This window comes from Daucus carota, chromosome 9 (genome assembly GCF_001625215.2).
Source record: "Daucus carota subsp. sativus chromosome 9, DH1 v3.0, whole genome shotgun sequence".
In the NCBI taxonomy this organism is placed as follows: Eukaryota; Viridiplantae; Streptophyta; class Magnoliopsida; order Apiales; family Apiaceae; genus Daucus; species Daucus carota.
In genome coordinates this window covers 34,102,895-34,115,905 of record NC_030389.2, presented here as the reverse complement: position 1 = coordinate 34,115,905, position 13,011 = coordinate 34,102,895, and the positions used below count along the sequence as shown (strand labels likewise).

General features: G+C 33.1%; 1 protein-coding gene across 1 annotated transcript; it reads left to right on the top strand.

The window, feature by feature from the left end:
* Window positions 1-2,780: 2,780 nt before the first annotated feature.
* LOC108202604 (alpha,alpha-trehalose-phosphate synthase [UDP-forming] 6) lies at window positions 2,781-8,215 on the top strand. Its single transcript, XM_017371077.2, has 4 exons — window positions 2,781-3,075; window positions 3,457-5,618; window positions 5,737-6,010; window positions 7,789-8,215. Exons 2-4 carry the CDS (start codon window positions 3,610-3,612, stop codon window positions 8,083-8,085), a joined length of 2,580 nt encoding a protein of 859 aa, XP_017226566.1. The 5' UTR covers window positions 2,781-3,075; window positions 3,457-3,609; the 3' UTR covers window positions 8,086-8,215.
* Window positions 8,216-13,011: the final 4,796 nt, after the last annotated feature.

The window sequence follows — 13,011 nt, the reverse complement described above, 5'->3', positions numbered from 1 at the left end:
AGTATTTATTTCAGGAAAAGACACTGGGATCGTTTGGACAAACTTAAAAAAAGTGATTATTGCTTAAAATAAAAAGGTGGACTAGAAGTTATTAAACTGTTTGAGAAAAAAAATAGAATTCCTCAAACAAAAATTAGCATTATCAATTTTCTATAAATATTTCTGACTTTCTAAAAAGCGAGAAGTGATGTTTTCCAAACATGCACAGAATTTCGCTAAATAAATAATAAATTAAATATAATAAAATTAATTAAACGAGATCGTAGCGTGTTTTCCGTATGCAGTAAAATGTTTTCCGACTTGAATCCTAAGTTTTACCGGAGCTTTCTTATATTAAAGGAAAAGTAAAAACAAGCAATGATAGTTCACCCACGAGAACTGGAGAAGCTATAGGATAAGATAATGTTGTTAACAAGATAATATTATTTATTGTAAGCGGTAATAAACTAATTGGTGTTTTGTTTAAAAGAGTAAAAATACAGGTGCCTTATCTCCTTCTCTTCATCTTGATTCTTGTCTTACGTAGTTAATTAATTTGTCAATCTTACCAAGGCGAATAAACATTGTAAACGACTCCTTGTCATCACAGCTCGTCAAGAAAACATAATCATAGTGTGCAAATTACAAGAAAAATTTGGGTGAACTTAAAATAAGTGTTTCTTGCTTAAAATAAAAAAGTGGAGTAGAAATTAGAAACAAATTAAAACTTATAAGTGATTAAAGTGTTTGGGAGATAAGTAGAAGTCCTGAAACAAAAGTTAGCATTCTTAACTTTTTATAAGTGCTTTTTGATTTTTTTACACAAATGATACGAATAAGTGCTTCTAACTTATAAATTCAGAAGTTGGGCTTTTTTTTTTTTGACAATGCAGGCTTATATGCCTTATAAATTATTATCTGTTCTAATACTTTTTGAGATGAGCCAGAGTCGAACAAGGGTCTCCCGGGACAACAGAGGATAAGCCCACCACTTGGATTATTCAGCTTTTAAGCCGTACACAAACACCCACATAATATAGTACTACCTCCGTTTCAAATTAGATGTCCATTTTTAAAAAATCACACAGTTTAAATCAAAATATGTGGAGTGAGATTGATCTAGGATATATAAATAAGAGATATGTGGAGTAGAATTGACTTTGGAAATATGATTTTGCATTGAAAGTTGACGTGGACAAATAATTTGAAACAAATATTTTTTTTGAAAGTGGACATGTAAATTGAAACGGAGGGAGTAATATAGTCAGGTATGAAATACTTAATTGATAATCATTTCGATAATAAAATATATTCATATATTTATTTATTTCATCTTTTGTCAAATTCATATATCAGTTATCTTATAAACGAATGACTGAGATATAGTCTGAAAACTGAAACTGATTTCTCATTTGGAATAGATTTTTTATCACCAAAAAAATGTCTAGATACAAATTTTTTTAACCATTACTTTGAATTAGTTTAATATATGTGTATATATCATTCAAAAAATTGTAATTCAGTTGATGAATTTCTAACAAGATGTCTTTCTGATTTGATTTTTAAAATCCGCTTAATAATAATTATAAATTCTTCATATGTTATATAATAAATTAAACTAATATATTAAAATTATTATGAATACAATTTATAAATCATATCAATTACTCCCTCCGTCCCACAATACATGTCACTTTGACTTTTTTTCACGTAATTTGAGGTGTAAATAAAACATGTGTATATATATTATTTTTCAATTTTTTTTTCTGAATAAAAATATGGATGTTATACTTTTATTCAGGAAAAAAAAATTTGAAAAATAATACATAGAAGTATGTTTCATTTGAATATCAAATTACGTACAAAAAGTCAAAATGACATGTATTTTGGGACGGAAGGAGCATATATATTAAGGGGCCGTTTGGTTCGACTGAGGGAAACAGAATGGAATCCAGAAAGGGAAATGAAATGAAAGGAAAAGAATGATGCTGAATTGTATTACCTGTTTGGTTTTGATCCGGAAACGGAATGGAAAATTATATGATTATCCCTATATTTAATTTTCAAATATTTTAATATCAAAAATTTCAAATATATTTACATATATAATAATATAGTTCATTTACATTTCATAATTTGATATATTTAATTATTTAAAAATATTATTAATTTTATATTCAAATTATTTTTAATATATAAAAATTAAATTAAAATTTATTTTTGATTTTCAAAAATATTTTACATATTACTTTTGATGTTAATGACATCTGAAATAAATTATAAATGATAATAAAATAAGAATCAGGAAAGGGAAAAGAAATACCCAAGGGAGGGTGGGGAATGGACAAGGAGGGATTTGGGGTAAACCTAAAACTAAAAGAAAGGAAAAGGAATGACGATTTTTGTAAAACAAACAACAACAAAAGAATGAAACTGATTGTTTCCCTTTCCCTTTGTTAACTACCCCCAACCAAACGGCCCCTAATACTATTGATCTATAATCAGCACTCCACCGATTAATCCTGAAATTTGAAAATACTCGAGTTTAAGAGGCTCCAGCCGGATCTATCCGGACAGAATAAACGGGTCAAAGTCAAACACCACACAACAACCAAAGCAGGACCTCAAAACACGCCACGTGGCTCCTAATTCAACAGGAGACAAAAGCATAAATAGCCACGTTGTACAGTAAACTTTCAAACAACAATCCAAGACAAAAACTCCAGCCGGGTCCCACACCCTCCCTCGTGGCGGCTTTACCGAGGCTTTATTACATGCAACAACAACATTATCTACATCTACATCCATTGTCAACTCTCCATCTCCCCCATCTTTACTTCCCAGCCGTTAGATCATCTCTCATCAACGGCCACTAATTCTTACTACTTTATCTATAACTGTAAAAACATTAATTGGTGTATTTAACAGTTATGTTACACTGTGCACTGTGCTAGTGTTCATTTATTTATGTAACTTGTGTGTATATCTGTGTGTATATATAAGTTGCTTGAGCAAGCTTTAGCTGTTCATAAAGATAAATCTCAGGAGCTCTTTTTGGGTGATTTTACTTTCTGGGCTTCAATTATTCAAGCTCTGGTAATTGATCTTCAACTTTTCTTGAATTTCTTGAATTTGTTATTATTTTTTATTTTTATTGGATGAAAAAAATGCTAGCTTTTTGTTAGATCTTTACTTTCTTGATGAGGGTTAATTGTTTTAGTTATCTTTATCTTTATCTATGTTCACAATCAATCAGTGTCATTTTGTGGTTTGCTACAGGCCTACAGTATATGTATAATTATATGATGTTATGAATCTATTCATTTCCTGTCTTTATCTATTTATCTGACTGGAGCATCATGTATTATCCACACTTATGTTGTTATTGTCAAAGTTAAGATTGACCCGGATCTTATAACTTTTGGTTTGTTTTGGCTTGTAATTATTGATGATCTTTATCTATATTTTTTGTTTTAGGGTTTTGATTAGTACTCACTAACTTGGAAGATGGAGAGATCCTGGTATGGAGTGGTTATTGTTGGGTTTGTGATCTTTGTTTGATTTTGTGGGGAAGTGGTGGTTTTTAAGTTTGCAAGCAAATTTTGTTTTGGGAGGGATTGAGGAGTGAAAATGGTGTCAAGATCATACTCAAACCTCTTGGAGCTTGCCTCGGGTGAGGGTCCATCACCATCTTTAGGGCGAATGAGTCGGAGAATTCCAAGAGTTATGACTGTTCCTGGCATAATCTCTGATCTTGATGGTGACCCATCTGAGAGTGTGTGCTCTGATGATATATCTTCGGTTGCTCAATCAGATAGACTAATAATTGTAGCTAATCAGCTGCCTATTAAGGCCCAACGTAAAACAGATGGTAGCAATGGTTGGACTTTTAGTTGGGATGAGACCTCACTTCTCCTCCAGCTGAAAGAGGGGTTGGGTGATGATGATATTGAAGTTTTTTATGTGGGAACACTTAAAGAAGAAATCCCCCCAAATGAGCAGGACGAGGCCTCTCAAATCCTCCTGGAGACGTTTAATTGTGTGTCCACCTTTCTACCCCCTGATCTCTATAGTAGATATTACCATGGGTTCTGTAAGCAGCAGTTGTGGCCGTTGTTTCATTACATGTTACCTTTATCACCGGATCTTGGTGGTAGATTTAATCGCTCACTTTGGCAGGCTTATGTTTCAGTTAATAAGATATTTGCAGATAGGATTATGGAGGTGATTAATCCTGAAGATGATTTTGTGTGGATTCATGACTACCATCTCATGGTATTGCCCACCTTTCTGAGAAAGAGATTTAACCGGGTGAAACTTGGGTTTTTCCTTCATAGTCCATTTCCATCATCAGAGATCTATAAGACTTTACCAATCAGAGAGGAACTCCTCCGAGCATTATTGAATGCTGATCTGATTGGTTTTCATACATTTGATTATGCTCGTCATTTTCTCTCGTGTTGTAGTCGCATGCTTGGTCTATCTTATGAATCTAAGAGAGGTTATATTGGCCTAGAGTATTATGGCCGAACTGTTAGCATCAAGATACTTCCTGTTGGTATTCACATGTCTCAACTTCAATCTGTTTTGAGCCTTCCAGAGACTGAAGCAAAGGTTGCTGATCTTATGACACAGTTTCGTGATCAAGGTAAGATCATGTTGCTTGGGGTAGATGATATGGACATTTTTAAGGGCATTAGCCTGAAGTTGTTGGCCATGGAACAGTTGCTTATTCAACATCCAGAGTGGCAGGGAAAGGCTGTTTTGGTTCAAATAGCACTACCAGCTAGAGGTCGTGGAAAAGATGTGAAGGAAGTTCAGGCCGAGACTGATTCCACAGTAAAGAGAATCAATGAAACATTTGGAAAACCAGGATATGAGCCAGTCATCTTAATTGATCAGCCTTTAAAATTTTGCGAGAGAATAGCGTATTATGTGGCTGCCGAGTGTTGTTTGGTTACAGCAGTAAGGGATGGAATGAATCTCATACCATATGAGTACATAATTAGCCGCCAAGGGAATGAGAGGCTCGACCAGGTGCTTGGCCTGACCTCTAACACTCTGAAAAAGAGTATGCTGGTAGTGTCAGAGTTCATTGGGTGCTCTCCTTCTTTAAGTGGAGCTATTCGAGTGAACCCGTGGAATATTGATATTGTTGCAGAGGCTATGGATTGTGCCTTGGAAATGGCAGAGCCAGAGAAACAACTACGACATGAGAAACATTATAGATATGTAAGCACCCATGATGTTGGGTATTGGGCTCGTAGTTTCTTGCAAGATTTGGAGAGGACGTGTAAAGATCATGTGGGACGAAGATGCTGGGGCATTGGATTTGGGTTAAGTTTCAGGGTTGTAGCACTTGATCCAAATTTTAGAAAGCTCTCAATGGAGCACATTGTTTCAGCTTATAAGAGGACTACAACTCGAGCAATCCTTTTGGATTATGACGGCACATTGATGCCTCAGTGTGCAATTGACAAGAGCCCAACCTCTAGAACCATAGAAGTCCTGAACAATTTGTGCAGGGATAAAAACAATATGGTCTTTATTGTCAGTGCTAGAAGTCGAAATACTTTAAGTGAATGGTTCTCTGAATGTGAGAATTTGGGCATTGGAGCTGAACATGGTTTCTTCTTTAGGTATGCATTGCACAAGTTGATTGCATTGTTTTAGTTATTCAATAGCTTTTGAAGCTTAAGAATTTATTAGTTGGACAAATCAGATCAACTCTGAAATAAAAATTATGTTTCTTTGCAGACTAAACAAACATGCCGAATGGGAAACATGTGCACCGGTAGTAGATTGTAGTTGGAAGCAGATAGCAGAACCTGTCATGAAGCTGTACACTGAGACAACTGATGGATCAACAATTGAAGACAAGGAAACTGCAGCAGTCTGGTGTTATGAGGATGCAGATCCTGATTTTGGTTCTTGTCAAGCTAAAGAACTACTTGATCATCTTGAAAGCGTACTGGCCAATGAACCAGTGACGGTCAAAAGCGGGCAGAATGTTGTGGAGGTTAAGCCCCAGGTAATTTTCTTTCCGGCGGTAATAATTATATTGCATCATCTGAAATATCTCTGCAAAATATATGCCCGTCATTCCCAATTTTAGAATGTAGGTCATGGTCAGTTAATTTACCTAAGATCGTTGTTAATAAATAATAATGCTTATGGGAAATTGGGTACTCCTCAGCCATCACTACTAATTCTTAGGCATCTATTAGTAGATTGCGCATGATCTTGTTTAGTTTGCCACTTATGGAAACTGTGTTGCTTCAAAGTCAAAAATCTGCGTTGAGAGCAATTTATCTAATGTGGCAAATATAGCTGTATAAATAAACAAAGCACCTCCGGAACTAGGGTTTGGATATTTAGTTTGGGTTTTTGTAGCAGTTGACAAATCACCATGCATAGAGATTAGTCTGTCATGATCAGATGGCGTGCAAGTTGTCACATTTGCTACTATGTTGTCTTGATAAGATGGTAATTTATCTTTCTTACGGTAATATTAATATAGCATCATCTGAAATATCTCTGCAATATATGCCTGTTGTTCCAAATTCAGAATTTAGGTCATGTGAGGTTAAGCCGCAGGTAATTATCTTTATTACATTAACATTAATATTTGCATCATCTGAAATATCTCTGCAACATATTCCCTTCGTTCCAAATTCAGAATGCAGGTCATGTTCAGATAAATTACCAAAATCGTTGTTAATAATGCTTGTGGAAAACTGGGTACTCCTTGCCCTTGCTACTAATGTTTAGGCATTTATTTGGTAGATGTGCATGATCTTGTTTAGTCTGTCAAATATGGAAACTGTGTTGCACCAGAGTGAAACTCCTTTTGGTGCATTGAGTGCAATTTGTCCATTGCAGCAGATATAGCTGTATCACTAAACAAAGCATCTTTAGAACTACGTTTTTGGATATTGAAGTTGGGCTTTTGTAGCAGTTGACACACCCCTGTGCCTATAAATTAGTCTGTCATGATTAGCTAATATGTTTGTCTTAATTCTAATGGTTCTAGTAGTAGAAAATATACTACTAAACAGAGTTAGTTATATTCTATTTGGTTCTTCGAAAAAAACAAGAGAAATATTGAAAAAATAGCTGTAAAGCGTTCCTGAATTCTACTCGACTTCTATAAGTCTTTTATTGGACCAAGACTACTATCTTGTGATTGTACTGATTTGAGCTTCTTATGATATGCTTTTGTGTACTGAGTTAAATTTAGATAATTCTCGTGTTGGAACTAATTTTCGTCGAAAACTTATATTGACTTCATGCTTGATAATGGTGATCATATTATAATCGTAAGCAGATTCACAGAACTGAAGAAGTTTAGGGTTTAATGGATTGAACTTCTCAAATATTATCTGCGATGTCTCTCTTTTGAGTGATTACTGACCCTTTGTATAAAGATCCATAGTTCTATTGAATTTTAGTAATTGCTAATGAACTTAAATTCTGTCATCATCAAGTACTATTATGTGCACCTTATGAATCAATGTGAATTAGATTCAAAGCCATAGTATGAATATTGAAATTAGACCAAGCCTGCTGGAAGTTAGTCTGTGGCTCTCACTTCTGGTGATTAATATTTGTAGTCGCTATTTCTTGTGAGCTTTAGTCTCATGAAATTACCCTCCTGGTATATAGTTTTAGTACATACCAGTCTATTTTTGGTAAGTAGAGGTCAAACGCTATATATTATAAGGAGGAGATCCGTTAAATAATTTTTACAGATTCCAAGTTTGAGCTGATGAGCAATTGCTTGGACTAATGACTGCTTTTAATGTACAGGGCGTAAGCAAGGGGCTAGTAGCAAAACGCCTACTATCTGCTATGCAAGAGAGAGGGATGATACCAGATTTTGTTCTGTGCATAGGAGATGACAGATCAGATGAAGATATGTTCGAGGTTATAACCAGTTCCATTGCAGGTGAAACGATAGCGTCAAAGACCGAAGTATTTGAATGCACTGTCGGTAAAAAACCCAGCAAGGCCAAGTACTATCTTGATGATACCATGGAAATTGTCAGGCTGATGCAGGGATTAGCTTATGTTTCAGAACAAGCACTACTGGAGATGCCGCGTTAGACTTTTTTCCTTTTCCTTACTTTCCATATCAGCTGTAAATTTGTGAAATATGAGAAAGTCGAGTCAGTGACACTCTTGTTTTGGTCTAGCAAAAAATGTGCATAGCTATTAGCTATTTTCATCCCCAGAAGATGGGTAGTTACAGTTCTTTGACACAAAGTGTAGGAAGTCCCCGTACAGTTTCATACGGTCCGGGAGGGCCGAATGGGATGGAGGACGGAATGAAATGAAAATTTTATAAAAAAAAAAGTAGAATGACAAAGAAATGATAAAAGCAAATGCAAGCATAACCAGCAATGCAGGTAGGCATACAGCATTCCCGTGCAAATGTTGAATAACATGAAACATACTGAAATTGAGATCTAGAGCTATTAGCAGTGCCAATAACTTCATGTAATTTTCTAAATATAAAAATATTAATAGACTTTTGAAATTAATTATAAGTAATACATGTCTCATAGAATTATATGATGTAGAAATTTATGGAAGGAAAATTAAGAAAATGTTTAACAACAATTTTTTTTTATTTTTTTATTATATTATTAATATCAATAAATTATTAATAATTCAAAATTCTTCGAACAAATATTTTAAATTTCTAGATTAATTTAAACGGAATCAAAAAGTAAAAAAAGAACATATAAACCTACAAATTACGTATATACACTCAGAAATCAAACCTTGGGGTTCACTAAGGGCAATTAAAATTTTGTCATTATTATGTGTTGGACATAAGTGTCCACTTCAGACTACCCCAGACGGAAAGCAAGCCCCTATAATCAATAAATAACAAGATTCACACTTAGTCAAGGAACAGTACTGGTTTGATTTGAGAATTTTCATGTTTGCTAGAGTCATTTTCACACACTGCTCCCAATCTCTTGTAATAATAATGCAAACAATCCTTCAACTGATAAATTTCATCGGCCTAAAGTCGAGATACCTGAACTTAAATTCATGAATTTATGATTTTACGGTTCAAAATTTTTAAATAATCATGCAAAATATATTTTTATGTGATTTGATATTATTGTTATTTCTCTCGGAGTGTACATAGTCGTAGAGCGTGCATAGTCGGGCAAAGATATATTTGGGAGTTTATTAAGCAAATTTTATTTAAATATATTTTCTTTTTGCTAATTGATTACACACGCACATGCCAAGAGTTATTTAAACACATATTATTCTAAAGATTTATATAATAAAATTTTATAATCAGAATAGAAATGTATGTGAGCTGAATTCCACTCTTATCTTGTCATGGAGTTTGACACCCGACTTCTATGTTTATAAGTTAGAAGTATTGTTCATACGTATAAGAAATTGCAAATACTAACTTTTCTTCATAGAATCTACTCCTTTTCCAAACATTTCAATCACTTATAAATCTTAATTCTTCTAACTTTTACTCCATTTATTTGTTTTATAGAAGAAATACTTATTTTAAGATCATCCAACAGTCTGTGCATCATAGAATCTCAACTAAAGATCTCTGGACTAAAAAAGTACATGTGAATGCAAGCACGAGTTGATAAGTGATCAAGTGTGTATGCAAGGCATTCAAGTTATAAGTCCAAGTCAGCAGGACCCCCGAATGTTTTGTTTTATATCATTCCACACGCTTCTCCGAATGGACACCTTGTCCTCAAATCACAATGATTGTCACTAATTAGTACGAGTTATTAGCAGTGTACTCGAAGCTTCAAACACTAGGTGAGCAATCTCGTATAATTCGGGGCCATGGGGACGGATGGATCAGAAAATGCGACGTAGAGAATGGTCTCAAAAGTTTCACGTAAATGAAAATGGAGCCATAATTATTTCGGTCTCGAATGTGTAAATGTAAACACAAAAATTTTAGGAGGTTCAGTCGTTTGGAGCATAAAGTTCGCTCAGCCCCAATGTCCTCGACAAGAAAACTTCGTTGGTACAATAAAGACGCAGACCAATTTATGCTTTTGAAATTTATGTTCTTATACCGAAAATTGATGTGTTAAATATGCGTTTTGCCAAAGGAGTACGAATGAAAAAACGTTTTGTAATGTTTGAGAAAAACATTATGATCGTACTTTTATATTTTTTGGCAATATATTTCTGGATTTGAATTTATTTAGTGATATTAGATACACGGAATTTGAAATTCAGGATATATAAATTTGAGAATCTAATATAAAAGTTGAAGCCGTATTATTTATAATTCAATTCAAACGCAATCTAATTAAATAACTAGAATATATTTTATTTTTCAAAAAAAAAAACTAGAATATATTTTCTTAAATTTTTTCACATGACTTATAATAGTAATGAATATTTAAGAAAGAATAAAGATAATATTCACAACATGATTCCATTTTGAACATGGTTGTATAATTAGGTACTCGAACCTTACCGGCTGAAGTATTGATTCAAGAATTATTGAATATTCGTTAGAGAAATTTTTAATGAATCAGAATTTTTTAGTCAAGTCAAAATTTAACTAATAAATTTATCAAATACTTTTTAAGAATTACTGGAATCTGCTTTCAAAAACAAAAATAAAATTACTGGAATCTTTTCGATAAAAAAAACAATACCCTAGCCTATAAAAAAATACACTCAATGCTGGGTAAACTTTGTTAAGGCCGCCAGGACCTTGGAAAAAAAGAAGCCCACCAGGACCGGACACCTATGACGAAGATTCCCTTCATTTTATGTTACACCTAATTATATAAACGAACTATACTTCTTTATAAGTTACAAATAAACTATGTCCTATGATGTTACATTACTCGTGGAGTCATGGAGATTTATAAATAGTATCGTTAGCTTGTAGGACTAGCTAACCATGTTTCTTCATGTGACTAATGACTTGATATCGATGCTCTTTGTTTTCTATACATTAAATATTGAAAATGAATATTCGCACAGTATATGTGATCACTGTCAAGGCTTGGATGCACTTGGCTATTCAATTTTAATCTGCTAAGTATATAGTAGATCAGAATTTAGAGCTCAACCGCAAGATCATATATAGTCGACAACAATTATTTGGAATTGTTATGTGATGTACTTTCGATCTCATTAAGGATGAAGACCAAGACATGGTCAAGGAGTAGGCAATCATTATATACCAATGTATTTAATTAAGAGGGATGAAGAAATAAAAATTCATACTTCCCTCCGTCCCGATCAATTATATACATTGGGATGGATATTGAGATTAAGAAAAAGTGTACAAAATAACTAAAATTAGATGAAAAGTGGTAAAGTGGTAGGATTCATTTATACACCATCTGTCCCATAATTTTTGGCTTGTTTAAATTTTGATGGTCAAATTGACCAAACTTTGACCACAAATTACATATATAATATGATTAAGAACAATCATAAAAATTATATCATTAAAAAAATATACTTTACGTACTTTATTATGCATATTTTATATTTTTAAAATTACAAGAGAATTACATATAATTTGTAGTCAAAGTTCGATCAATTTGATCATAAAAAATTAAACAAGCCAAGAATTATCCGACGGAAGGAGTATTTAATGATAGATTTGAAATAGTGGAGAAAAATATTGAGTGTGATAGTGTTTTTATTATTATAAATTGGACATAGCAGAAGAAAGTAATGGGTGAATAGTGTTTTATATTATTAAGGATCCTGTTCATTATTAACCAGTTGCCGAGGTTATCTAACACACTGTACGGGGCTGCTAGATCTATATTTTAAGAGCTCAGATTCAATCTTCGTTTTCTTAAGTATCCGCTATAAATTTCCGCGGAACGGGGTTTTCCCTTTCCGCGGATAATATCCGCGGATCGAGAGTTCGCCCTTCCGCGGATACATCAAAAAAAATTTTGAATCAGAGCCCTTAAAATATAGATCTAATGGCTCCCGTATAGTGTGTTAGATAACTCTCTCCGGCAACCGGTTGGTAAGGAACATGACACTATTATTAAAAGTTAGAATACTATTTCTGAAAATGTATACAAATGATGGGACATCTAAAAAAGAAAATTGGGATAAATATCAAGTAGGTCACTCGTTTCGTCCACATTTATCAATTGAGTCACTGATTCCTAAATTGACTCAAATGAGACACTTATTAGAAAAATTTGTATCAAAAATATCACTCTATCGTTAGTCGAAAATTTGAAAGTATTATATATTGAGTTTCGCACATTTTTTATGAATGGTGTTACATCCAAATGAAAGATTCCGAGTTCTACTATTTTCGCTAATATTTTCAAAATTTTACAATTTTATCAACTATATATTTTTAATTTTTTGATTGTTTTATTTGATTTAAATAAAAATAAATAGGAGTTAAATTTTAAAAAATCTAAAAATATTAGCGAAAATAGTAGAGTTCAGAATCTTTTATTTGGATGTAATATCATTCATAAAAAATGTGCGAAACTCAGTATATAATACTTTCAAAATTTCGACTAACAATAGAGTGATATTTTTGATACAAATTTTTCTAATGAGTGTCTCATTTGAGTCAATTTGAGAATCAGTGGCTCAGCTGATACATTTGGATGAAACGAGCGACCTACTTGATATTTATCCCACAGAAAATCGTATTGAAATGAATGGGACGGAGGGAGTACTCCCTCTGTCCCCCTCATTTCTTTACGTTACTTTTTGGCACGCTTTTCAACACTCATTTAAAGTATAGTTCCATAATATATTTTTTAAATTTTTTTCTCTGAATAAAAATTTGATATATAAACTTTTATTTAAAAAAAGAAAATTTTGAAAAAAAATTATAGAACTATACTTTATGGGAGCCTCAAAATGCGTGCAAACAGTGAACGTAAACAACTTAGAGGGACGGAGGGAGTATTATTTAGTATTTACTACAAGCGGGAATATTTTACTTTTCTGTAAATATCTCGAGTGCAAGGGTTATTCTCCATGTTATAAGGTGAGAAAACT

Bases quoted from the DNA above. Each gene is read 5' to 3' on its own strand.
- LOC108202604 (XM_017371077.2), top strand. From the start codon at position 3,610: ATGGTGTCAAGATCATACTCAAACCTCTTGGAGCTTGCCTCGGGTGAG. The intron at 5,619-5,736 runs GTATGCATTGCA...GTTTCTTTGCAG, and splicing joins GAACATGGTTTCTTCTTTAG to ACTAAACAAACATGCCGAAT. The intron at 6,011-7,788 runs GTAATTTTCTTT...TTTAATGTACAG, and splicing joins TTGTGGAGGTTAAGCCCCAG to GGCGTAAGCAAGGGGCTAGT.